Source organism: Oryctolagus cuniculus, chromosome 10 (genome assembly GCF_964237555.1).
Source record: "Oryctolagus cuniculus chromosome 10, mOryCun1.1, whole genome shotgun sequence".
Taxonomy (NCBI): Eukaryota; Metazoa; Chordata; class Mammalia; order Lagomorpha; family Leporidae; genus Oryctolagus; species Oryctolagus cuniculus.
The window spans coordinates 77,727,919-77,754,884 of record NC_091441.1 but is presented as its reverse complement, the minus strand read 5'-3'; the positions used below and the strand labels follow the sequence as shown (position 1 = coordinate 77,754,884).

The window sequence follows — 26,966 nt, the reverse complement described above, 5'->3', positions numbered from 1 at the left end:
CTGCACTCAGAGAGTGAAAGTTGGGGTCTGTTTTTCACACCACACTTCCTTGCTATGCGAGGAAGCCTCACTTGATGCACATGTGTGAAGGGGACAAGCACAGTCCCTTTTTTGTCCCTTCCAAAGTTACAGAACTTAAAAAATAAAAGAAACTGTAAAACTATAATGTTTCACACACACCATACCAAAACCAGACGAAGGGCAGAAAATAAACTATGTAGTGAATCAGACAAATTCGGCACATGCATGTGTCAAAAATGTAATCACTACACAAGCCCATCGCTGCCAAAACTGTTTGTGGGTAAGAGTCTTGCACGCACATAGCAAACAGGCTACCTGTCCACTGTGCGCTACATTAGCGCTGGGCACAAGAGGACACAGACTGCTCAGCAGCCATTTGCCTCATCTGACGTTACTTCTACTTGTACAAATCGTGAATGTGTAGGCTTTCCTGAAAGAACTTAGGTGAAAGAATTCTAAGACTACATCCACATTCCAAGAGGATATGATCAATTAATGATGTCTGCCTGAGGCACAGTAATGGACAAAGGTAGTGTGTCAAGAGTGTTGGCCTCCCTTGGTTTAGGCAAAAGGTTCAATGTTTTGTGTACTTGTTACATGAACAAAAGTCTGTCCGGTACATTAAGCATTTACTCTACAGTGAATCCGTATGTCCAGAAAAATGTGTATATAATCCCATAAGGGGTTTAGAGAGGAATGGGAAATATCTGTAATATAAATGCAGATTACCTTTATTACAAACTTGGATCATATTCTCAATCCTAAACTAATTTCCTATATCATAAAACCTATATTCAATTTTATAAATAGCATACACCAAGAATCATAAATTCAGCTAATGCAGAAATTTAGCAGATTTTTTAAAATAAAAGTGAGAAAAGGCTGTTTTAGAGCAAGTATGTGACAGGACAGAAAGGGTTCTTTCTTTGAAGATATGTTTTTCCCTCTGACTCTCCCTCCTCGGGGATATAACTAGAGAAGAAATAAATTTCGCAGCTAATATATATGAAGTAACATGTTTAACATTATCCAATGAATTTATATCTACCTGCACCATATAAATTTATCTCACATAAACTGCCACCTCCAACAGAATTCATTAAAACAATGTTATAGCTTCTGAATTAAATGCAATCTTCTAATTGGAATTTAATCTTACAATAGTAGTTGGTGGATTTTCTTTTTTAATTGACAAACGGAATAATTCATTAGTTTGTCTTACAGTCCTGTCTGAAGAATTTAAAAGTGCATTTGACATGGGGGGCGGGGGAGGGCAGTGACGGGCTGGCCATGCTCGGAGGAAGCAGGGGGCTCGTGAGGAGGGTGGCAGCTCTTCCACCACCTTCCAGAACCAGCACGGCCGCTGATGGGCAGGAAAGGATGGACTTCCTCTCACCACTCTGAATTACTACCTTCCCAACCGATTCCATTACCTTCATGTGAATGTCACGTTAATTTCTGATCTTCATCAAGCCAGACAATGGTTTCCACCACTGGCCCCGAGCCAATTAGCCTTGTGGAAAATATTCAGCCAATTACATTACTTGTATTAGGTTAGGGACTGGGGAGAAAGGCCAAATAAACGCCTCGAAAATACTTCAGAGATAAAATGTAAGTTGACACTGTCTCCACACGCTGGGGCCCACGTTATACAATCTGATAGGCAGCTGCCAGCACTCATAACAGCTTATTAAATCTAGCCTCTCTTTATGGCACGAGCGAAGATCTGTATTTTTTACCAATATTAGGTTCATTGTGTTATGAAAGAGACCAAAATACTTAAGATCATTCGCTCCGGCTTATAAAACCTATTATATAGTTTATTAAATTGTTAAAATTACTTTTCAGAGTCAAAATTTCAGGGACTGGAAATTTAAGCACAACAAAGTAGCTTCGCCACTGACAGGCTGCAGCGCAGAGGGGCCCACCAGCCGGCTTTCCTGTCCCAAAGCACCTGCCAGCTGCACCCACCTTCTCCCGGAAGCTACAAAGCCACCACCCCACCCCAAAACCAATGACAAAAAAAAAAAAAAAAAAAATCCATGTCTTCCAGTTTTATGTAGAAGTGCAAGGCACTCCTGGTCACACAGCAGCCCCTCACCAAGTCAGGAGTGAGAAGGATGCAATTTCCCGTGTTTTTACCTCCTCTTGGGAAGTCGAACACTAGGAACTTGATCATGAGAGAGATCAAAATAGGAACTACAGGCGAATAAGGGAAAACAACAGTGGGCAAATAAGATGGAAGCACATCACGTGACGCTCACACTCTCACACCCCATCCACGAGCAAGAACGCCTTGGAAGGGACAGTGCAGTGCGATGCCACAGCAGAGGCTGACAAACCAGCCGGCATTTTCACTCTGTCTCCTCAACTCTTCTAACTCGGTGCAAATGCAGACTTCTCTCATCCCATTTATTAATAACCCCGCGGCCAGCTGCCTGTTAAACCTGCAGCAGGCTCCGCCACTGCTCACTCCTGGGGTCCGGGATGTGCATGAGATAGCTCTAGGGTACAGCTTCAGTCTCATGAAACAGGAGTCCATTGCGATGCCCTCCTGGTACTCAGTGGCATTAAAGAACCCCACTCCAAGGGCCCCAAATTGTGCAGGCCTTCTTTCTGTTCCTGCCTCCTAAATTAATGTACGATACCAGCACAGCTATCACCAATAAATCAAGGACTATACCTACTGCTTGACCTTAAACACTTTGCCACCAGGATCTATGTGTGTGTGCCATGTCTCTCATAGTTTCATTTTCTTGCATTTGAGTGAGGGAATCTGTTGTCCTTGCTGCCTAAACCTGTGGCTCTCACCTAGTCCACCGCGAGAACACTTAACCAAGAAATCAATGTTTCACTCAGAACCAAGAGTTTATTTTGAGCCCAAATGCATCAGATTATCAGCTGTCATGATTAACTGGTGTTTCTTCTGGTCACTCAATAAACTCTAAAGTTCTCAGAGGCATAGGACTGTGAATAAATTTTTGACGATGGAGGCGCTAACTATCAGATGCACAATGCATGGAAGAACAGGCTACAGCATCATGGAGGGTGAGAAGCAGTCCTAGGGCACACCTTGGAAGTGTGCCTTGAGGGGAACTGGGAGGAGGGTAAAAGTCAGAACACATGCTCCAGATACGGGGGCTGGCATACCTCTACTTCCTACTGAGAATACAACGAAAGGAAGTTTATTACCATCTAATAAGTTACAAACCACTTCCACATTTAGAAAGAAAAAGTATTCAACTGAATCTAACAATACAGTTTTTTTCCAACAAGAGATCGTTTTCATTACAGTTCTTCAGATTGACTTTTCAGATAGTGGGACTTACCCAACTGAAATTAATGAATAAAATGAGCCTCATCCTCAATAATTCCATTCATGTGGTTTTGTTAATTTCATACATCAATTTTATGCTAGTGAGGTTGAGTTAGACTCTCAATGCTGAAGACAGAGATGACAGGTAACCTAAGACCTGAACCTGCTGATTCCCAGGACCCCTGTATGCGTTCTCACGTGTATCTCAGACCTTAGACTTTGCTCTTAACTCTACCTGGATCCTCCAAAGCTTTTCTAAACATATGCCACCGGCTCACTACCGTACAGACACTCACGAAAGTCTATCACAGCTGCAGAACTGTGCAGAACTGAAGAACTCAGAGAACCCGAGGGCTTGCCTAAGGCCACCCATTAAAATGATCCAAGATCTCTAATGCCCTCGAATTCCACAACTTCCTTAGCCATTTCTTTACTATCTAACCTAATGTATTGACAGTGTAACAAGGGTGAAGGAGATAGAAGACTTAATTTTTTTTCCTCTCTCTTTCTCTGGCTTCAGGAAAATAGAAAGCAAAGCACCGGTAATCGGGCAAGAAACAAGCCAACAGGCTGTCTGAGAATAATCTGGTCTCTAATATTTGGGCTAGTTGCTTCAATAAAGCCTTTAAAAAAATCTATAAAATCAGAGGAATTTTTTTCAAAATGACCTCTGGCTACAAAATCCTTGAAAATCTGGCCCAAATAGCTAAATGTATAACAATGTGTCAACAGACACTTACCAGAGGAGGTTTACTGAGCTCAACGGGCTGTGCTAACCTCTCTATGTAACTGAGATAAGGGCAAAGGAGCCTTAACTGGGGAACAAATAACTAGCATCCATTCCTGACCAAACTCAGGGACTCAAGACACCCCGGTGATATTACATGGACTTCAGCTGTCCCATGTGTAGATGGAGGAGATTTAACAGACAATTTCCAGGGCTCCTCTAACCTGCTTGCTTTGTTGTAAACATAGGAAATCGTAGAAGAGACAGAGTGATCTCTCACACATCAGGCAACTATTAGGTTTCTCAAATTCTAAAATAGTGGGTTTTCCCCCTACACTTCTCTCTGTTAAATAAAATCTGTTTCAAACACAACTCTACCAAGACAAACAAGGTGAGTTTCTAACAATGCCTCTGACCACTAAATGCCAGTCAATACAAAACCTGAAACCAAATAATTCCTCATAAAATTGACCTCATCCTATGACAGAGCTACTATTGAGTGCTGTCAGTGTTCACCCAAAACATATGGCCTCCACCAATTATCCTCTCTGATAATGGCAAATCACAACTGTGCTTTACCACAAGGAAACCATCAACTTCTGGGGAAAATGATGGATGCTAGCCAACGTGGAAAACTCACGGAACAGAAAAATATCAAGTTCCCGCTAGCCCACCCCTACAAATTCAATGAATAAACTATGATTTTAAAAAATGCCCAGAAGTTCTTTGAGAACCCCAAGTATCCAATGCTTTCTCAAGAGCACTATCACGTGGAAAGCTCAGGCTGGGACTCACTCACTGCACGAATCAGATTTAAATTTCCCCAAAGATGGAATAATTATGGTCTTCCAGCAGTTCATGTGATCACTAAGTTGTAATGGGACCAAAAGTTGGGACTCATCCAGTTGTGCATGTGGTGCTAATTTCAATAGCCCACGCCTCGGACTCCGTTCAAAACAAATAAGCAAATCACAAAGGCCCTCCTGAGCCCACTCTGCCATTGGTACATCCTTAGCTTGTTGTAGGAATTACCTAGGTAGATCTCACTGGAAAACAATGGCAGAATTTGTCTCTTCTTCCAAAACGAGAACCTCTCATTCTTAGTGGGCAGCTGCCCTGCGGGTCTTTTTGTCTTGTGAGTAATAAGGTGAATAGTCACAAACACGCACTCACCCTTCCAGCTAGCAGGCATCACAACCGTCCACTCATGGTTGACAGCAGATCAGGGAAGGGACCGAAGCCCTCGCCACTGCCGAAACGCGGCGCTGGGAAACTGGAATTGGCAGCCAAAGCTCCTGGGACACTACAACACAAAAATATTTTTTACACATAACTAAGACGTAACTTCTAAAACCACCACTTCCTTACACTTGAAAACAGCAAGGCACACACACACGCTGGAGGTGGGGGAAATCACCACTCTGCCGAGGGTATACCGATGCCTCGAGCCCAAGGCTGTCGGATACAAACCGGAAACGGTGTTTTGAAAGATGCACTTGTCAACTGCTTCACCTTCTACGCTGGAAAGGCTCTGTATTTCTTATGGACTTTGCAGCAAGTTTTTTAAATACTTTAGCATGACAAAAACACTATGCCCTGTTAGAAAGTGTTCAGGTTAACATCAAGCTGTTTTAACTCAAACCTTTTTTTATTTATTTGTTTGAAAGGCAGAGTTACAAAGAGACCGTGAAAGACAGAAAGGTCTTCTCTCTGCTGGTTCACTCCTCAAACGGCTGCAGAGACTGGGGCTGGGCTGAGCCAGGAGCCAGGAGCTTCTTCCCAGTTTCAAACAGCACTGGGGTCATCTGCTGCTGCTTTCCCAGGTGCATTAGTAGGGAGTTGGATCAGAAGTGGAGCCACCAGGACATGAACTGGAGCCCATATGGGATGCCAGCATCACAGGTGGCAGCTTTACCAGCTACGCCACAACACTGGTCCCTTAACTCCAATCTTACTTAGACATATGCACACTCCTAGGAAGTAATGATCTTCTGTAGCAGATGAAAATATTAAATAATTATATTAAAACTATTTTAAAATATTGATGATGATGATGAACACAACTAATGAAAGAGGTAACCATCATTATTTATTTTTTTTCTCCAAAATAATTCTGTTATTCTACAAATGGTTGTGAATGACACAAGGAGAAACACTCAAAGAGATACTTGCCTCAACATTGAATATCCGGTGGAGTCACCAGGATTCAAGACTAAGAGGCCTGAACCCTGGACTCCACATCGTGGTCAATCAGCCATGCAATGAACATCTCGGGATTCCAGGCTCTTCATGTACAAGGCCAAGTCCCTTCTGCCTTGAAGTTCCTCTGTCTTTTGAGAAACCATATGCCTTCTACATAACCTAGACTATTGAATTTTCTTTCAAGCTTCTTGTGTAAGAAGGGATTTTTATCACAAATCACTCTCATGCCAACTACCATCCAAGATGTGTTGTGAGGGTAGGTGTTGGTTCTAGTAGTTATGACACCTGTGTTTCAAATGCCTGTCAAGTCCCAGCTCTGCTCCCAATTTCAGCTCCTACTGACCTAGACCCTGGGGGACCTGGATTAAATTCCTAACTCCAGGTTTCAGTCTGGCCCAGCCCTGGCTTCTGTGGGCATTTGGGGAATGAACCAGTGAATGAGAGATCTGTCTGTCTTTCTCTGCTTCTCAAGTAAGTAAATAAACATTTGTTTGAAAAAGATGTGTTGTGGCCCAGAACTGTCCAAGTGCCTGGAGGAAGTCTCACCTGGATACCAGTACCCAACTCTGGCGAGCTGGCACCCCCAGCGGCTGATGGCACCCCTTGGCGCCCCACAGCCGGCTTCCGTTCCTCTGCAGGGGCCACAGTTTTAACTCGTGAGGATAACCTGTCCAAATGCATCCAACAACAATGCTTCTCAAACTTTAATGTGCCTGGGCACCACGTGCAGAGCTTTTCCAAACACAGATTCCTGGGCCTACCCCAGAGACACTGATGCAGTAGGACAGAAGGGGGCCTGAGATTCCGTATTTGCGACAAGCTGCCAGGGGATGGTGACACTGTCCATCACGGACTGCACTTCGAGCACAAATGACAAAGCCCCATTCTCCAGGTCCACAAGCAGCATTCCCAAGGCTCCGAGAGGCTCCCAAAGCTGTTGAGTCGATGTTTGAGTGCAAACGGGAAGAGGCGCACGTAATTCTGTCACTCTGACGCGAACCTCCAACCACCAACCCACTCACTCACTACAGGCAATGCAGATGCAGCGCCCTCCTTTCTATTTCAAGTAAGCCAGGGCTTGTCCAGGCTCAGGGTTAGCCCCTTTGCTATTCCAGCTACCGAGAACCTGTGAGCCTACTCCTTAGTGGCTTCTTATCCTTGGGTCTTAGAGACATAAGCCCCTTTAAGAACTTGCCCATCTACTTAAGCTAGGGCCCCACTTACCCTCAACTGTATCATCCCATGTGCTTATTCCATTTTGTTATAATCTGTGTTTTGTTTAAGTTATAATCTGAACTTTTCATCTATTCACCTGTCTTCCCCTCAAGGTTATAAGCTCTATGAGAGAACGGAACTGTTTTGTCCATCACAGTATTCTAAAGTACTTCAGAAATATGCCTGGCACATACCAGGCAGCTCATACAAATTCTTTTGAGTCAACAAATGGAATCAATAATCGAAAGAATTCTTCAGCATCTTGTAAAAATGTGATTGCCATTTATTAAAATCTCACTATTTTGTGATAGATATTGTTTTAGGTACTTTACAAGTTATTTCATTTAATTATATTCTTACAACAAAGTTCCCGGTGGATACTACTATTATAAGCTCAATATGCAGATAAAAAACTGACACACACAGAGTTTTAGTAGCCTGATTCTACAAAGCTTACACCCGTGAGAATCCTACATTTTTTTCCAGCCGGTGCAGTAATTCAAAAACGTTGAGTGGCTATCTTGTGACAGAACCTTTGTGACTCAGCCTTGCTGGGAAGTGAGTTCTGGCTGTGAGGTCCCACAGAAGATCCTAGGTAGCAGTGACGGCTCAAGCAGTTGGGTCCCTGCCACCTCCGTGGGAGAGCTGGATAGGGTTCCAGGCTCCCAGCTTTGGTCTCAGCCCAGCCCCCAGCCACTGAAGAAGGCATCTGGGGAGTGAACCAGAGGCTTGGAGGAGTGCGCACTCTCGTGCATGCTCTGTCCCTGCCTCTCAAATAAATTTAAAGAAAAAAAAAAAAGCCAGTGAGGATAGAGAGCTGGGAGATGTCATGCAGGAACTCAATTTCCATTCTGTTTGGGAGTCTGGCTAAGACATCAGCTGGCCAAACAATGCCCTGACAGCAGGATCATTAGTGCTGCCTTGCTTGGCTTCCAGTACATTCGAATAATCAGGTGCATCCAAAAACCAGGGAAGAACCAACACTGTGGTTTGTGGAGTATTTTGGTTTGCAGCCACAGATGCAAGACCCAATTCCACCTTCATGGAGTTCTGTAACTAACGGAAATATTTAACTGCTCTGAGCTTTAGAAATGAAAAATCCAGCAACTGAAGTAAAGAAACATATGAGAAGACTGACATCCAAATAAATTATCCAGAATACAGCCCAGAGGCAGAAACTGTCTACCTAAAAAAAATAGTATACCCAGAAACACTATCTTGCAAAATTGAGGGTGAAATAAGAGCTTTCCAGACCCCCCCCCAAAAGTTTATCACCTCTCAATAAGGGTGTTCCTAAAGATTTATTTCAGACCCAAAGAAAATGATTTCAGAGAGAAAGTTCTCTGATTTAAGAGAGTTGGGGAGGCAGGGCCAAAGTAACAGAGAATTTGTGAGTAAATGGAAAACAAATGCATAAACACAACAAAACAAAGTACAGGTCTCGAAATTTTAAAAAGCACCGTCCCTGGCGTCCTGCCCCAGCTCACTTGCTCGCTCTGAGCAGCGTCACTCATCCAGGCTGGGACTGCACGCTTGAGTGTGCCAGTTGGGCACCAGCTCCTCCTGCAGAATCCTGCCCTCCATAGCTGGGAGGTCTTCAGAGCCCTCACACGTGCATCTCTACCCAGGATCCCAGGTCACTCAGGCGAGGACCTGAGGAGGAGACCCCTTCAGGACCAGGAATTCCATGAGGCCCCTGGGGGCCCAGCGCCGAGAAGATCTGGCAGAGAACCCGGGCAAACCTTTGTTCTTTTCTACTGCACTATAGCCCCAAGAACCCCTTGGCCCAGAAGGCCAGCAGTAGCCCTGCCTCAAGCCTGCTAATCAGGAACTGCAATAAATTAAAAGCCCATTAAAATATCTGAGAGAAAAGCCTAGAAGTGCTCAAACATTAATTGTGCCATATTCAATCTGTTTTCCTAGAGATCTGAAAAGCCAGATTACCATCTTGGGGGTCATTAGAAAGAATTAGCCTTTCTCCTTTTTTCAATTTACATATTTAAAAATGCATACATTCTGGCAGTGGCTACTAAGTCCTTTCCAAGGCCTTCCAAGGCCTGTAGCCGCTCCAAATGCCACAGTCTGGCCACGGGAGAAAGAAGTCTGGGTGCCACAGGGGCCTGCTTTGTTTTGTAAGCAACGGAACCAAAAGCCCAGGGCCTGTGGTTGCAAAACAGCTCTGGGAAAACAGGTAGAGGCAGCAATAACACAACAGCGATGTTTTCTTGTTTTGTTCTCCCCTGTTTATTTTTCCCTGAAGCAATCCCTGCTCGGTACAAAAGTCTGCAGGGAGCTGGAAAGAGCAGCTGTGGTTCCCTGAGGCCAGGACCTAGCAATCAAGTTGTTTACCAAACACTGCCAGGCACCGGGAAAACAACAACAGCACAGGCAGTATTTGCATCTATTTTTCAAAAGCAGCCTCCAAAAGTGTTGCCTGCCCTGGAACTGCCCTGTGTGGCTGAGAAGAACTCGAAAATGAAAGGAATGAGCTGCACAGAGGATGGGCCCCCTCCGCCTCAACGTGAGCCATTTTTCCACTTCTGCGGCAGAATGCCTGGCCCAGGAAGGCAGGCTCGGGGTCTGCAGACTGTCAGGCGGGCTGCTGCGGAGGGGCCCTTCCGAGCATGCTCACCAGGGCCATCTGAGCAAATGACATCATCTGCTTGGTCCCCAGCAGACACTCAGCAGTGGTCCTCAATCTTGAGCGGGCACCAGCGTCTCCAAGGGGCTTCATACGAAACAGATGGCTGGCTCCCTCCTTCCAATTTCAGGAGGCCCAAGGGCAAAGGACCTGGGGGAGCTGAGAACTTCCAGCAGGATGCAGGTGCTACTGGTCCAGGTACCACACCGTGGGAATCAAAGCTGCCTGCCTGGGGCCGGCACTGTGGCGCAGTGGGTTAATGCGATGGCCTGAAGCGCCGGCATCCAATATGGGCGCTGGTTCGAGTCCTGGCTGCTCCACTTCCGATCCAGCTCTCTACTATGGCCTGGGAAAGCAGTAGAAGATGGCCCTTGCACCTGCATTGGAGAGCAGAAGAAGCTCCTGGCTCCTGGCTTCGGATCGGCACAGCTCCAGCCAGCCATTGCGGCCAAATGGGGAGTGAACCAGTGGAAGACCTCTCTCTCTCTCTCTCTCTCTCTCTCTGCCTCTCCTCTCTCTGTGTAACTCAAATAAATAAATAAACCTTAAAAAAAAAAAAAAAAGCTGCCTGCCTGCTCACCACCTCGCAGGTCCCAACTGACCTCTACCAGGATTCACCAGGCTGAGGATGTCTGTATATTGTGCAGAGCCTTCCCAGAACAAAATGCAGGGGGCAGGGTTCCACCTGCTGCTCCCTCCATCCCCTATCCTGCTCTGGGTCCTGGAAGGCTGCCCTCCGGCTTCTGGTTAGGTTCAACCAACGGAGGGTGCCATGTGTCAGAGGCCCGAGAACTGGGGGCATCCATTCTCCTCGCTCCCCTCTCCAAGGAGCACTGCAGGTTAATCAAGTCCCTCTTTGCCAGGAGCAGGGCGGCCATCTCCATCCAGCCCTTCTCTCCCCAGGTTCCTTCCGGTCACCACTACCCACTGCCCTGTCCCCGTAGGGATCAGGGAGGTAAAGCTACCCGTTACTTTCCCTCAGGGACCCCGACACTGAAGTCAGATTCAGTGTGGATCTGTCTTGGATTGAGGATGTTGAAGCTGCAATTCTAAATTCACACGTAATATAAACACACCATACATGCACATATATGTGTCCATATGAACATGCAGACAGATACACGGAAGTCTGCATACAAGTGTCCAGCTGAATTAGATTGCTCACAAGTCCTGGGAGCTTCAGGGCCAAGGTCACGGATCACACAGGGTGCACAGACTTTCACAGAAGAGTGGGCCTTTGTCTCAGCAGTTACACAAGCTAATAGGAAGGAGTGCATTGGTGAGAGCTTCAATCCTTCTCTCATTTACCAACTTAGTTTCTTTTGTTGCAAATGGCACCAAAATAGACAGGGAACAGAAGTGGGCGGAGCAGGCTCCATCACCACCTCCTGTGAATAACTTTCTGACAACGCTGAACCTGGTCTGAAAAGCACCTCGGCTGTTAGAAAAAAAGTGTGTGTTGTCAGCTGCCTCGATTAATAAGAGAAAAACAAATAATATCTCTGTTTTAAAAATAATAATAATAACCCCAAATGCACCCTAAAAAGGCATCTGTCTAAACAGTCAAGTTCTAAAGTTCTGGAAAAACTACTGCCAGATTTATCCCAATGGGTCTCGCCACTGGGGTCCGTGGCTGTGGCAAACTCGCTGGGCTGGGTTTCAGCTGAGTCCCCTGGAGCTGATCACCACGACTTTTACTGAGCTTACATCAGAAACATACCGTTCAACCCAACAGGCGACTTCCTGGTAGCAAAGGTCAAAACCAAGTATTGTAAAGGGAATATGGCTCCCATGTAATCACTTTTCTAGTTCACTAACGCTCAACCAGAACCCTCACTGCTTGTTTGTTTATTATTCTCACTTTCACGAAAAATCTTCAGGAACCGGCACTGTGGCTAGTATGTTAAGCCTCTGCCTGCAGTGCCGGCATCCCATACAGGAACCGGTTAGAGACCTGGCTGCTCCACTTCCAATCCAGCTCTCTGCTATGGCCTGGGAAAGCAGCAGAAGATGGCCCAAGTCCTTAGGCCCCTGCACCCTCGTGGGTGACCCAGAAGAAGCTCCTGGCTCCTGGCTTTGATAGGCCCAGCTCTGGCTGTTGTGGCCATCTGGGGAGGGAACCAGAAGATGGAAGACCTCTCTTCTGTCCCTCCCCCTCTCTGTTTCTAACTCTGCTTCTCTCAAATAAATAAATAAATAAATCTTAGAAAGAAAGAAAAAGTCTTCAGAACATTTCACTTGAAACATGAGGGCCAGAGAGCCTTCTCAGTGGCATCTATCTGCCCACCCACGTTCAAACCCTGTTATGGACAACGATGGACTGTGCCTTCTACCTTCCGGCCCCTTCTGGACATCGCAGACTCCCTCTTCTGTGTTGAGGAAATGCCACTGCTCCTTCACCTTGCCACCAACACCACTTCTCCCTGGCGCCCTCTGTCCATCACCAACTTCTTGACCAATCAGACGACCTCCTCCTTCCTCAGAGATACCCCAAGCCCCTCTCCCAGAAACCACCTGCAACTTCAGGGGCGTCATCAGGGAAGCACTGACCTCCCTTGAATTCCTGTTAGAGCCCCGTTAGTGCCCCACCTGGGGCCCTCCCCCCGCCCCCGGCTGTCACCTGCCCTCACAGGAATCACCATGGCGCTCAGTCACTGCCATCCCCAGACCCTTCAAAACCCCACTCCTCGGGGCCAGCTCCATGGCACAGTAGGTTAATCCTCCGCCTGAGGCACCAGCATCCCATATGGTTGCTGGTTCTAGTCTCAGCTGCTCCACTTCTGATCCAGCTCTCTGCCATGGCCTGGGAAAGCAGTAGAAGATGGCCCAAGTCCTTGGGGCTCCTGCACTCATGTGGGAGACATGGAAGAAGCTCCTGGCTCCTGGTTTCAGATCGGCTCAGCTCTGGCCATTGCGGCCAGTTGGGGAGTGAACCAGCAGATGGAAGACCTCTCTCTCTGTCTCTCCCTCTCATTGTCTGTGACTCTACATCTTAAATAAATAAATAAATAAATACAAAATTTTGAAGAAAAAAAAAAAGCCACACTTCTCATGAGCACCCAGGAGGGAAGGAGTGTTCCCAATCCAGCCTCCCAGCCTTCTAACCACAGGAGGCTCTTTGACATTTTCCCAGGCTTTGTGGTAACTGGTTCAGTTTCTGTCCAGATTCTTTCAGTGTGGCCACTTCTATCAACCTCAGTAGCCACCAACAAGGTCCTTCCAACAGCCTGGCCAAGGTTTATGGCAGGGCAGGGCCTGGCAGGGAGAAGGCACTCAACAAAATCTATCTGTTGAAGGACTGAATACCTGCCTGGTTACCTTAACTCCTTAATCTTGTTTTGTTTTGTTTTGTTTTTTTTGACAGGCAGAGTGGACAGTGAGAGACAGAGAGACAGAGAGAAAGGTCTTCCTTTGCTGTTGGTTCACCCTCCAATGGCCGCCGCGGCCGGCGCACTGCGCTGATCCAAAGGCAGGAGCCAGGCACTTATCCTGGTCTCCTATAGGGTGCAGGGCCCAAGCATTTGGGCCATCCTCCACTGCACTCCCGGGCCACAGCAGAGAGCTGGCCTGGAAGAGGGGCAACCGGGACAGAATCCGGCGCGCCGACCGGGACTAGAACCCGGTGTGCCGGCGCCGCTAGGTGGAGGATTAGCATAGTGAGCCGTGGCACCGGCATTAACTCCTTAATCTTAAAAAGCTCCTCTATTCAAGTAGCAACACAGCCTCATCACTGAGAGCATGGCCTTAGCTGTGACCTTGACCAAGTGTCTGTGTCCAGGAGAAGTGGGAAAATATTTGCTATTTTTATAGCTAAGGGCCTATTACCTGCTAATTTATCACTACTACTACTACTACTGCCTCCACACCTGTGGGCGCAGCCAAAACATGGTCTCCCTTCCTCTGAGAACTGCCCCACGTGTAAGACCTGGAATTTCAGAATGGTCCTCACACAGCCACCTCTCGCTGGGTCTTCCTGCAAATTTGGCCCTGGACTGCAACAACACAGAGCCCCTCACCACCACCCAGAGTCCGTGATTCATGAACTCCATCTCCTTGAGTCACCTGAGTCTCACTTCTCCGAGAACCCCCACTTCACCCAGGATGCCCCTGCCTTCCCTTCTGATGTCTCCTTTAAGACATCCATCCAGCTCCTTCCCGAGAGTTGGGACTGGGGAGGCGGGGGCTGGGCGAGAGTTGGATTGCATCTCCTAGACACCAACACTACAGCGCCTGGGACACAGGAGGTCTTTATGTGTGACGCTAAGCTAGGGCCCTTCTGGGACCGGGAATGGTTCCCATAAGCCTACTTGACACCCGGGCTCCGATAAGCTGCTATTCAAGCATCATGGGGACTCGGGGCTCTGTTTCACAAATGCCTTCCGCTCGTGGTGCGGTTCAATGGCACAAGAAGCGAACCCGCCATTCCCCTTGGAGAACTGGCTGAGCTAATCACACAGGGCTTGAGCAAGGCTGGCCTCCCGCTGGCAGGGAAGGTGGTGGCTGTGTCCCTGAGACCCAGGGGAGCCCCAACAGCTCCCTGAAAGGACAGGCAAGTGCACAGATAGCTGGCTGCCATCTGGGTTCTCTACAAGGCTTTCGTGGTAAACATGTTTACTTTCTTTGGATTGGCCGGGTTTATCAGGATCAAGTATTTTGTTTTGAGTGTTGCTCTGTAAACATGTTTACTTTGAGGGGAGAGCTTTTTTGATAGCTAGCACACTTGTTTTTCACACTCCTAAATTCAAAACATATTTTTCACTGCCTGTGGTAAACAACTCAAGGTGATAAACAAATTATATTGTCTCATCTTCACACAGGAGAGCTGATCCCTGTGTACCTGCTCCAAGGCTCGAGCTGGGCTGCGGGAAGCGAGGCGCACTCCTGGATGAGACCAAGAACCACACTCAGTGACAATGATACTAAGAGGTTGACATGGCAATGGCAGGTCCTGCAGGAAGTGACATCACACCTACACCCCAGGTTCCCCGGTGGGAGGATCCTGTGAGAAGCCAGGCCCAAAGACACCAGAGGTACTCCTGTTAGCTGATGGGGTCTACCTTTTCTGCAAAAACTTAGGGTTATATAACCAGCACACACATGAGCTGACACGGGGGGGAGGGGAATAAAACAAGGTTTCAGAGACTCCAGAAACCAGGTAGGACCCGGCATTAATGGCAATTCCTTTGAGACCTGTTTTCTGTGAAAATTTTTGCCAGCTTTTCAATTAGAAAAAAGGTGGCCATCCCAAACATAAAACTAAAGAGCCCTCCCCTCCATCGCTGGAAAATGGGAGCAATTAGAAATTAAGAGAAGGAATGGGAAAAAGGAAAATACCTGTTATGGTTTGAACACAATTTTGCTCCCCAAGTTTGTATACACGTTGAACTCCGAAGTCTCATGTTAGCAGTTAATGGATTAACGCTAATGGCTGGTGGATTAAGGGTGGAGACTTGCTCTAATTATGGCATCTAATTATGGAAGGTGGGCCCAGTGAGAGGTCTTTAGGTCACTGGGTGTTTGCCCTCTTCAGACAGTTGGTTACATAAGAAGAGCATGCTCCTGTCACCCTGCTGCCTGGCTGGCCATGTGACCGTCTGTCCACACCTGCTCACTGCCCACCACCCTCATCAAATGCCACGCTAACAGGACCACTGATCTTGGACTGTGAACCTCCAAACCATAAGCTTAAAAAAACCTTCCTTCCTAAGGAGCTTCTCTCAAGTATTTTACTTAAGTAAAAGCTGACTGTTTCATTATCTTTGGAGATAATCCGTGGTCCTTGAAGTAGGATTTAAATGTGCTATTTATAGAAAGCCATCAGAACAGTTACTTGTGGAGCAAGAAGTCCCATTGGAGCTGGACCAAATCTCTCTTCTAGAAAGTTCTCTGCGTCCCAATACTCCAACTAGAAACAAAAGCTACCTTACCACCTTGGCCTCTGAAGTTAACTACAAGTGACTTAAAGGAACAAAAAAAAAAAAAAAACACCGTTGCTTCATTGCTTCTCGACTTATGACTGGACTATATATCCTGATAAACCTATCATAAGTTGAAACTATTGCAAATAAAACGTACATTCACTCCACCTCACCTAACACACACCATAATGTAAGACACACAGGGCACTGTAAGACGTCAGCTGCTTCCCCGCATGCCTGCAGGACTGAGTGGAAGCTGTGGCTACAGCTGCTGCCCAGCCCAGAGTAAAGGGAGATCTGTTCCAACATGGCCAGCCTGGCAAAGGCCAACCTGAAGGCATTTGTCCTACGCACCATTATAAAGGCAAAAAGTTATATGTCCAACTACTCTAAGTCAAGCGTATCTGCACAGACCAAAATCTGTGTCAAAACACATTAATACTTCAAAAATTCCATTGAAAATGGGATCCAAAGATAATTTGGGTAGAAAACATTGAGATTCACGTCAAAGGTTTTCTAAATCATATGCATTTTCCGTGAACTTTTTGAAGAGCCCCAATACCCTTGAACACCAAATGGTCTTCTGAGCTCACGCCCCCAAAATAAAACAAAAACAAAACCACACGTATGAAAAATAAAACTAAGGCTGCGGTACCACTGTGTGACAAACATCACCAGTTACCAAACACGATTACCGGATGTGGTATGGTCCTGGCAGAAGGGGATGACATTCTAAGGCGCAGTGACCCTGTCAGGTGTCCTACCCATTATTCAAACTGGAAAGATTACAGACCACACAGATATCAGAGTACAAACAAACCAAACAGACTCATTCTCCAAGGTTATAACATGCTTCAGGGACACACGGGACAGTGGGATCAGGAGAAAGAGCCAAGGGCACTTGGAAGCAGCCACCATCCAATCAAGAAGGGAAAGCAAAATAAACAGTATCCCTCTATACATACTTATTTACTTGAAAAGCAGAGTGACAGAGAGAGATATGTTCCATCTATGACTTCACTCCCCAAATGCTTAGAACACTTGGGCTAGGCCAGGCAGAAGCCACAAGCCAGGAACTCCAACCAGGACTTGTACATGAGTGAAAGGAACGCAAGTATTTGGGCCACCATCTGCTACTCCCCAGGCACATTAACAGGAAGCTGGATTGGAAGCAGAGGCAGGACTCAATCCGAGGCACTGGGACATGAGAGGTGGGCATTGCAGGCTGCAGCTTAAGTAGCTGTACCGTCAATACCTGCCTCTCCAGAGCAGTCCAGCAACAAGGCCTAGGGAGGTGGCCACGCACGACCAATCAGCAGGAAGATCAGCTTTGTCCCATCTGTTCCTCCAACAACATTTTGAGACATTCTGCAAAACAGTGCCCTTCTCGGAGCCTGGGTTTCCTCTGTTATGAAGTGACAGCACCGAATGCCATCTCTTCAAGCACTACGATGCTACAATTTCATGCCTTATAGCAAAAGCACTTCGGGGGGGGGGGGGGCCTGAGAATTCCAGCCTCCATCGATACGACGCTCAGAGTGCTGCTGAGTGGCCCATGAAGGAATCCAAGTTCCCACAACTTAGAAGAGGTAGAAACAAGATCTCAGGGCTGTGTGACGTTGGCCAGTGTCTAGTCACGAAGCATACTCTGCAGCCGGTAGCTGTCTGAGCAGACAGGTGACTCAGCAGGCAAAGGGTTACCCACCAGCTACGCTTATCTGATCCAGGGCCCCAAAGTCATGTTTCTTCAATCCATAAAACCCAAGAAGGACATGACTAATGAAATGACTGAAGAAGAACTTTCAGGCAATTCTAAAAAACAACAAAAGCAGCACAGGAGTCAGTAGATAGGAAAACAACCAGGCCAGTGTTGCCCAACGTCTTGGAGTCACATTTCCTTCCGAGAAAGGACGAATGCACACGGCAGGGTGTGGAATGACAGCAGCCGGGTTCAGAAACGTCTCGGGAGGCAGAAACAGGAGTGAGGATGGCGACACCATCGTGAGTGCAAAGTGTCGGAGAGTCAAGGGTCAGATGGCTGCTGGGAGTAGGAGAAACGGAAGATGACCCTGGCCTTGCCCTCTGGTGCACGCTGCCCCGAGGGCAGCTCATGCTGGAACTCCTAACGTGGGAGAGCCCTGCCTGCCCGCCTCCAGCTTGCCGGGCGCTCTGCACACAGCACGTGCATCCGGCCTCCTGCTCAGCCTTTCAGCCGTGGCTCGAGTCTTGCAGGCTGGAGGGAGGCAGGCCCTCGGGCAAGGCCATGGGTAGCAGTGGGCGACAGAAGCCACAGCGCTCTGCAGCCCCCTCTCACCCGGTACTCCACAGGAGTACTACACGAGCGCTTTCCCAGCACTCACACAGGAAACGCGAGGACGTCTGGAAAGACTCCCGGGAGAAAACCAAACTGGGAACCCAAGGATTATAATTCTATTTGGAGCTCCACGCTGCCTCCCACAGTCTAAATCCCTTGGCTCCTTGCATGAAGTCAGGCAGATCCTAGGAAGCAGGAAAGGAGGGAGCCAAGGCAGCACCACAGTGCCATGGGACGGACGCAGGGCTCACCGCGGCAGAGGGGGTGCCCTGTCTTTCCATCAGCTTCTCCAAGTAGGACGCTTTCCAGCCTCTCAGCCCCCTCCTTTCCATGGGCGCTGCCCCCTCCCCTCCACAAGCGCCACCTGTCCAAAGTCTGAAGTGCAAGATTGCTGCTTCCACCTGGAAGCTTCTCAAATGAAATGAAATCAAACACGTAGGGCAGCGGTGGGGGACCTTGCTTCTGCCAAGGCCCGTTCGGGTATTTATAGCATCATTCACAGGTCATTTAGAAGCATCACAATAGGGCCATCACTGTGGCATAGTGGGTAAAGCTGCCACCTGCAATGCCAGAATACCACAGGAGCACCGGTTCGAATCCTAGCTGCTCCACTTCCAAGCCAGCTCCCCGCTAATGCACCTGGGAAAGCAGGCCCGGTCCTTGGGCCCCTGCCACACATGTGGGAGAACCAGAAGAAGCTCCTGGCCCCTGGCTTCAAATTGGCCCAGCTCTGGTCTGTTGCGGCCATTTGAGGAGACACCTGGTGGATAGAAGATCTCTCTCTCTCTCTCTCTCTATAATTCTGTCTTTCTAATAAATAAATAAACCTTAAAAAAAATTAGCTTGCTATTGAATTTATGGAGTCCCACCTATGGTTGCCTTGGCAGGACCAGACCTGATGATTTCACTGTTCTTATATGGCCCACAGGCCAGGCATTCCCCACCCAATGTGGGAAGTTCCCCTCTGATCCACTGTGGCACACAGAGAGCGGTAGGGTGGGGCCCACGTTGGCACAGCCAGCTTTGCAGTTCCAGAAGTTTAATGACGATGCTCCACACAAGCGCTTGAAGACAACAAGGAGGGCAGTGTCACACATCTCGGGGAGCTGGTGATCAGCTGCCAGGTGAGTTCTACAGACGACACTGGAGGGGGCCATCACCTCCCACACGTGTATCCCACACTGCCAGCTCTCCTCTGAGTCTACTTCTTGGCTGTTTCTGCACAGGGCATTGGAGTTTGGCTGCCTGGGGTGCAATCCTGGCTATGCTACTCCTGGGACAAGATGTTAAGGGTCTCTTGGCCTCAGCTCTCTCAGCTGCAAAATGGGGGCAATAAAACTTCCTGCATGATGAGTGATATGAAGATGACGCGGGTAACAGGCATTCTAAGTGGTGTTTTTGCCTTCCCAGTGTCCATGGGCCCGTCCACCACCCCAGTCCTCTACTCTCCCTACACCAGCTCCTCCTCCTCCCCTTCCTGTATCTGCCAAAGTCCCCAGGACTTCTTTCCCAAGAAGCTGGGAGCAAAAACGAAATTGTCAGGGGTTCCACCCTGCCCTTCCTCCAATCCCAGCCAGCCACCACATGCACCTGCGACTTTTGCTCCCAGCTGCTCCTATACCCAGGTCTCCATTTCCAACACTCTGGGACAAGGACAGAATGCCTGGCTTCAGCTCCCAACTCTGCCAGGCTGCAGCAGGTAACACAGCGTCTCTGCACCTCCGTGCCCGCATCCGGGAGATGGGGCTAGTGAGAGCCGCCACCTGCGGCGTCCGGAGCAGGTGAAACTGCACTGGTACAGAGCCTGACCCACAGCAAGGGCTCCACATCTGACGGTGCTGCTCTCCTCTCTGCTCCACACAGCCAGTAGAGCCTCACAGTCCCTGCCTGCTCTCTCCTCTCCTAAATCTCAGACTGTTTGTCTGCCCTGGCATCAGATTTGAGTTCACAACCCCTAAGCACCCAGTGAATCATGCCTCCATTTTGCTTTTCTGCCCGCTGATCTAATGTTACATCAAAGTTGCACAAATAGGCACGGGCACTCTCCTACGTGGCCCGGACACACCAACGTGGCCTTTCTGGGGGATGATTTGGCACTTCCTCATCAGACTTAAAACCTCATAATCCTGTTGGTCCCTCACTCTTTGGAATGGATCCTAATCAGTCACTGGGGAAAATTTGGCTACAAGTTTGCAAAGAAATATTCCACTGTATTAGCTGTAGTCTACAAAAACTAAGAAAACTAAATGTCCATTAACAACTATATACATGATTCATACTGACCGTGAAATACTACGCGGCCATTAACAAGTGCTTCAAGAAAAAAGGGGACCTAGAAGGAAACATGACCCCCAAATCAGAACGGTTCACCAAATGTTTGTTGAGTGGTATGTTGCTAAGTAACAGGAATGTCTTACAAAAACTGATTCTTTCTAAAGTCGTGATCTGAGTATTCACTGTATGCCAGCTGCTACAAATGAGCACATTCTATACACTGGCCGATTGCGAAATCCAATGAAGTAAGTTTTATTATCCCCATTTTAAAGGCAGAAAATGGCAACAGTGAGAAATGAAGTAACGTGTCCAAAGTCACAGAGCTAGTAAAGGGAGAACTGGGGTTTAAATCCCAGCCTTGTTCCAAGACTCTGCACTTTTTCCAACCAAAGCTGCTGCTCATAAACATATTAGTATATTTATAGCTACAGAAAGTATATTTCTATAGAGAAAAAAAAAGACTAGAAAAGCAGACAGAAAAAAAAACCCTGGCAGTAAATTTTTCCTAAGGGGTGGAACTTCACGCAATTTTTACTTTGGTTTTTTAAATTCTTTACATTTATAAGAAATTACTTTTGTTAAGCATGGGAGGAAAAGACAAAGTTCTGTCTCATTTTAAAAACTCAAACATCACAGGGCTATCATGCGGCACACGGGTTACGCTGCTGTCTCAGATGTCTGCCTCCCATTCCCATGCCTAGAATGAAGACCTGCCTCTGCCTCTGCTTCCCAGCCAGCTTCCTGTGGAAGTGCCTAGGAGGTAGGAGATGATGGCTCAAGTACCTGAGTCCCTGCCACCCACATGAGAGCCCTGGATGGGAGTTCCTGACTCTTGGTTTTGGCCTGCCCTATGCCCAGCTGCTGCTGGAGGCATCTGGGGAGTGAACCTAAAAATGAAAGTTCTCTCTCTCTCTCTCTCTCTCAATCCCCTCTCCTCCCCTTCTCCCTCCCTCTCTCTCTCTCCCTCCCTGTTACTCTTTCAAATAAATAAAAATGAATACATAAGCACTTAAAACAAACACCCAAACACACCACCCACCTTTCCCCGCCCACACCGCCCTGTGAGAGTGCTGGGTGTGCTGCCCAGCGGTGAGGGGTCCCGGTGCAGGAGTCAGAGCTCCGGGGAGGCTGTGCAGGGTTGCTATAGAGATAACTGGGCAGGTATATGCAATGCTTCAATCAGGACACACACATCCCAGATTCTCTGTGGTAGGAGAGGACTTCCATTAGTTCATCAAAAAACGAATTAAAGATATTTGGTGTCAAACAATTCTGAACACATGTGTAGATTCTTTGTTATACACATTTTCATAAACTTTTTGAAGACACCTCATGTTGGTGATTATTATTACTAGCGCCGTCTTTACCATACTGAGTACCCTTTCTAGTCTCTCTCTGGAAATGCGTCAAACTGTGGTGCTCAGAGGACATGACCTGATACCTGTAACCAATGATCATGACAGGCCTGGCCACCCTCCACTCCCTCCCTGGCTCCTGAGCTCCGGGGGCTGGCAACGCAGAGCTGGTGCTGACACCTGTTACCCTAGTCAACCTTGAAGTCACACGGGTGTCACTCAACCTCCTTGCCTCAGCCTCCTCACTTACAAGATGGAGATACCAAGAGCTCCAACCTCCAGAACTGTGGCAAGGAGCAAGAGAGGACATGAGCTCCAGCCCCTGGGCACTGCCTCCAGCCCACCATGAGTTCTCAACAAACGTGGCTGTGATGACTTTCTCGGCACCTGCTCACGCAGCTGGGCTCGCCATGCGGATCCTGCCGTCTTCGTAGGCTGCCTTCCCTGTCTGGGTTTTCTCGTCCTCATCCTCTCCCCTACATAAGCATCATATGATAATACGGAACAGACTTTTCCAAACCAGACACGCCCTTGTATTGATTCTGATTTGCTCCTATGGGAGGGTGTTTGGACTGCCCCAACTAACTACTGCCAACCAGATGGCTTCAACAACCGAAACACACTTTTTCTCAAGATTCTAGATGCCCCAAGCCCAAGATCAAGGTGTCAACAGCCTGAGGACGCTCCCTGAGGCTTGCAATGGCCCTCTCTCATTAAGACTCTTAGAGGGGCAGGCATTTGGCCCACCAGTTAGGACTCCTGTATCTCATATGGGAGTGCCAGGGTTCAAGCCCTGGCCCTGGCTCCTGACTCTAGCTTCCTGCTAATATTCACCCTGGGATGATGGCAGTGACAGCTCAAGCAGTTGGTTTCCTGCCACACAACTGAGTTCCTAGCTCCCAGCATTAGCCAGCCTCACCATTACAGGCATTTGGAGAGGGAACCAGCGGATGGGAGGTCTCTTGCTCACTCAAGCGCATGCACTCTCTCTGCCTCTCGACAAACAAAGAAGAGTCAGGAGATGCTGGCCTTTGGTGACCTGAGCCTATCTAGTTCCTGTGGAAGATGGAGGCCCCTGGGAGCATCAGGACAGAGGGGCCTCCTCCTGGACACCACGTGCTGTTCAACCCCAGAGCTGCAGGCGACCCGCCTAGTCCTCCCAGCCCCCAGACCCACAGAGCGGCAGGGGCCAAGGTCTGCCAAGTGAGGAGTCTGAGGAAGCTCTGACCAACCAGGCCAGCAGCCCCAGCTAGTGTTCACGTTTATGTCTTCCAGAGCCAGGATGGAAAGGTTCATTCCTGGCATAGGCTTCCTGATCTGCACTCTTGAGATCAACATAAATCAAAGTTGAAGGTCATTTTTAAAAATCAGTACATACTTCATTAAAACAAATTTCTTAAAAATGGAGTTTCTTGAACCACAGCGTATAATTTACAAAGTGCAAATGTCTGAGATGCATGTGCTAAATTTAAAGAAACAAGTATTATTAAACACCCCATTATGTAAGGCAGTGAAATGGATTTGCACTCCGCACATCCGTTACCGAATTTCAGCTGAGCTTCACAATGTTTGGCAGTTCTTTCCTTCGGTGATAATAAAAGGCTTTTCTTTCCATTAAATATCTAAATTAAGTCAAATAGTGTATGTTAAATAAGCCCATAAGTCTTTTTGTATGATGCAACGAAGTCTTGAAATGCTTATCTGCTGAGCACTCCAACTTAAAGGCAGGCGGTTTATGTCCCCTGCAGAGCCCCGAGCCCCTGCTGGCTTGGCCAGACTGTGAAAATAAGCTTCAAATGACCAAATGCAACTGCAACTTTAAAAGTAGGAACCAGACCAGACACAACAAACCACAGTGTAGTCAGCCTCACTTGTCATAATTCATGTGTGTGGAATTCAACTGTAAAAGCACTCTCCGAGCGCGTGGCTTCCTCCACTGGGGCGTTCTGCGTGCAATGTCAGATTCTGCTGATAAGCACCCCTGGGTACAAGTACACACTTTGTAGCGTTAACCAAAAATACATTCCTCCCAACTCCCAAACAGTTAGGTCAGCGCCATCCAACCCCAAACAATGTGCCAATATGTTGGAATACTCAGGCTACAGAAATAGGAACTCTATCGGTGGCTTTGTATTGACATTGGGTTCCTTTTTTTTTTTCTTTTTTTTTCCCTTTAACTTCCATCTCTACATTATTCTCCATTTTCATGTCCTACATAATGATCACTTATAGCAAATCTTTTTTTGAAAAACAATTTCATCGTGGTTTCAATGACTCAAAAATATAATTCTTACAGATTTTTTAAGAGGAACTTAAATGGATAAATATATACATGTGTAGATTTCAAAGCCATGCATGTATATATAGATGTAAACACATGAAAATGTAATGATCCAATTAGCACATCTTTTTTGGAAACTAAATTAATCCTAACAAAACTGGCCCAAGCCTCAGGTATGAGTTAGAGGAACTGCCAGCGACAATGATGATAGTAATAGCGGCCATTTTTTCAACATTTACTATGTGCCAAGTGCAGGGCTCAGCCTTTGACATGCAATTTCTCATTTGGCTCCTCACACCAAGTTCTGATAGAGGAGCAAATCTCATTCAAACGAGGGAACTGACTCAGAAATGTGAGTTCACCTGTTCAAGGTCATGTAGCCAGTGAGCGGAGGAACCACAAGTTGAGTCTAATTCACACTGTGCTATATTGCCTCCCAGTGGCGTCTTAGAAGTGAAATACAGGGCCTAGTTCAGGGTCGGGTCGCATGCTCAGTCCCTACACGGCCCCATCTTTTGGCTTAGGGAAGAGACGGAACAGCCTAGGTCCCAGGTCAGGAGAAGGCCCAAGAGTAGACACACCCTGGAAGCAGGGTGCCTGCCAAAGAGGGGAAGAAATCCCCACCCAGGCTTCCCCAACTATTCCCTCATGGCTTTCCTACCAAAAGCACCCCAAGAACGAATGTTCCTGAAGTGTCATTTGCCTCTGCTGACACACGCTCAAGGAGCACATGTTTAAGACAGAAAAGGCAAGGGAGTCGCTCCTTTCTGGAAGACACTCCAACCTTTCCTGGGCGATACAAAGATGGGTGAAGGGATAAAAGAGCGCAGGCCTTGCATGACCCACTTCAAAGGCCTCTGCGAACAGCAGCTGGTTCCTACCCAGCAGGGGCAGACTCAGATCCCAGTGCTCAGTCTTCTGCCCCCATCCTGAGGGGCCAATCTCCTCACCTGCGTTGACACAAAACCATGTGTTGACTCTGCCAGTCTCCTTGGAGTGTACAGAAGCAGCCCCACAGCCCTGCAAAGCTCCAGAGCTAAGGCCTCACCCCAGGCAGGCCTCACCTGCGAGCGCTACCCTGGGCATTTCCTTGGCAGGGCACACTGGGGGTGGGTAGCACAGGGGCATCCTGGAGTAACCAGGAGGTCAGTTCTAGGGCAACGTGCAACCAATTGGGCCTGGCAACAGTTACCAGGCAACCTCAACTCCTCAGGCCCCCAGACTGGTCCATGCCTCTTTCTTCAGCTCCAGTCAGGGGACTCGATCTTCCCCTAAGTCAGGCTCCCCCGGAGCCTTCCCTCTCCCAGCCCAGGTCAGTTACGTCCTTCTGGTCAAGCCCAGGTCAGCAATCTTTGAGGATACTGACTAGCATCTCTCTCAAATCCTATTTCCATTCCATTAGGAAATCCCATTAGGAAATCCCATAGAATCTGCCTCCAAAACAGATCTCAAACATAACCAGTCGTCCTCACCGTCATTACCAATGCCACTATCTCCTCCCTCCCAGACTGTGTGTGCTTTCTGCAGTGGTTTGAATGTGTCCTCCAGAAGTTCAGGTGTCGGAAACATAATCTCCAAATTCGTATGTTAGTAGTATTTGGAGGTGGGGATTTGGGAGGTAATCAGGCTTAGATGAGGTCATGGGGGTGGCACTCCCCAATGGAACTGGCTGGCTTTATAGTAAAGGGACATGAGACCCAAGCTAACGCCTTATTGCCTTCTGCATGATACCCTCCCCCAAGTTATGACACAGTAAGCCCCCCACCACACCCAGAGCCATCAGCCAAATGAACTCCACAATCACCCAGCCTCTGGCCTTTTATTTTGGCCACAGAGAAATGGGCTAGGACACTTCCAAACAGGTCTCCCTGTTTCTCCTCTTACTCCGGTCTGTTCCCAAAGTAGCCGGAAGAGGAAGCATGACACAATGCCAATCAGACCGATGCCTTCAGCAGCAGCAGGACCCGCAAGCCCGAGCAAGGCAGGCCCTTGAACAGCACAGCCCCGGTGAGCCCCGATCCCTCTCCCACCGCGCTCCTCCGCTTGACTGCCCGCAGCCACAGTGGCTTCCTGATGACCCTCTCACATCGCGCAGGCCACGTTGTCCCCCAAAGGGCTGTGAATCAGCCGTTCCCTCTGCCTGGGATACACAGGACGCACGCCCTTCATGGCTTTGCTCCAACAGCAGGTTGAAGGAGACCGCTCTGATGCCACAGCACTGCCAGCCTCATTCCCCTGCTGCTTCTTCTCCTGCACACATCTTGTCTACACCAACTATGAACATCTACAAAACAACCTGCTTATATGTCTCTCTCTGTCCGCTCTCTCTCTCCACACAGGATCGCGTGGAAGGCCCCATCTCTGTTTTGTTCACTGCATTACCCCACAGTGCCTTGCACAGAGTAGACATGGGGCAGGTGGCTGCTGAGTGAGCAACTGAACAGATGAATGCGTCCAGACATGTGTGCCTTCTGAGAAGGCCCTCTGTGTTATCTGAGCCTCCCTGGACACAAGGAAGAAAAGAAGAGTCTATACTTTCCAAATACCCAGCATAGACACCAAAGCTCCAACACTCTTGAACACTGGGCCCAGTCACAGCCTCACAACTGCACGAAAGGAACTGAAACACCCCCATGCCACCTTCTGGTGCAACTTCAATGTGTCCCCTCTAAAAATCAGGTTAATGGGACCGGCACTGTGGC

General features: G+C 48.0%; 1 protein-coding gene across 3 annotated transcripts in view; it reads right to left on the bottom strand.

Moving 5' to 3' along the window:
• EIF4E3 (eukaryotic translation initiation factor 4E family member 3) overlaps positions 1–26,966 on the bottom strand; it is a 411,364-nt gene that overhangs the window by 115,457 nt on the left and 268,941 nt on the right. For all 3 annotated transcript variants that reach the window (XM_070050600.1, XM_070050598.1, XM_070050599.1), the window contains exon 7: positions 5,238–5,367. In XM_070050600.1, coding sequence (XP_069906701.1) covers positions 5,270–5,367 — 98 coding nt within the window. In that variant the 3' untranslated portion in view covers positions 5,238–5,269. The remainder of the gene's footprint in view (positions 1–5,237; positions 5,368–26,966) is intronic.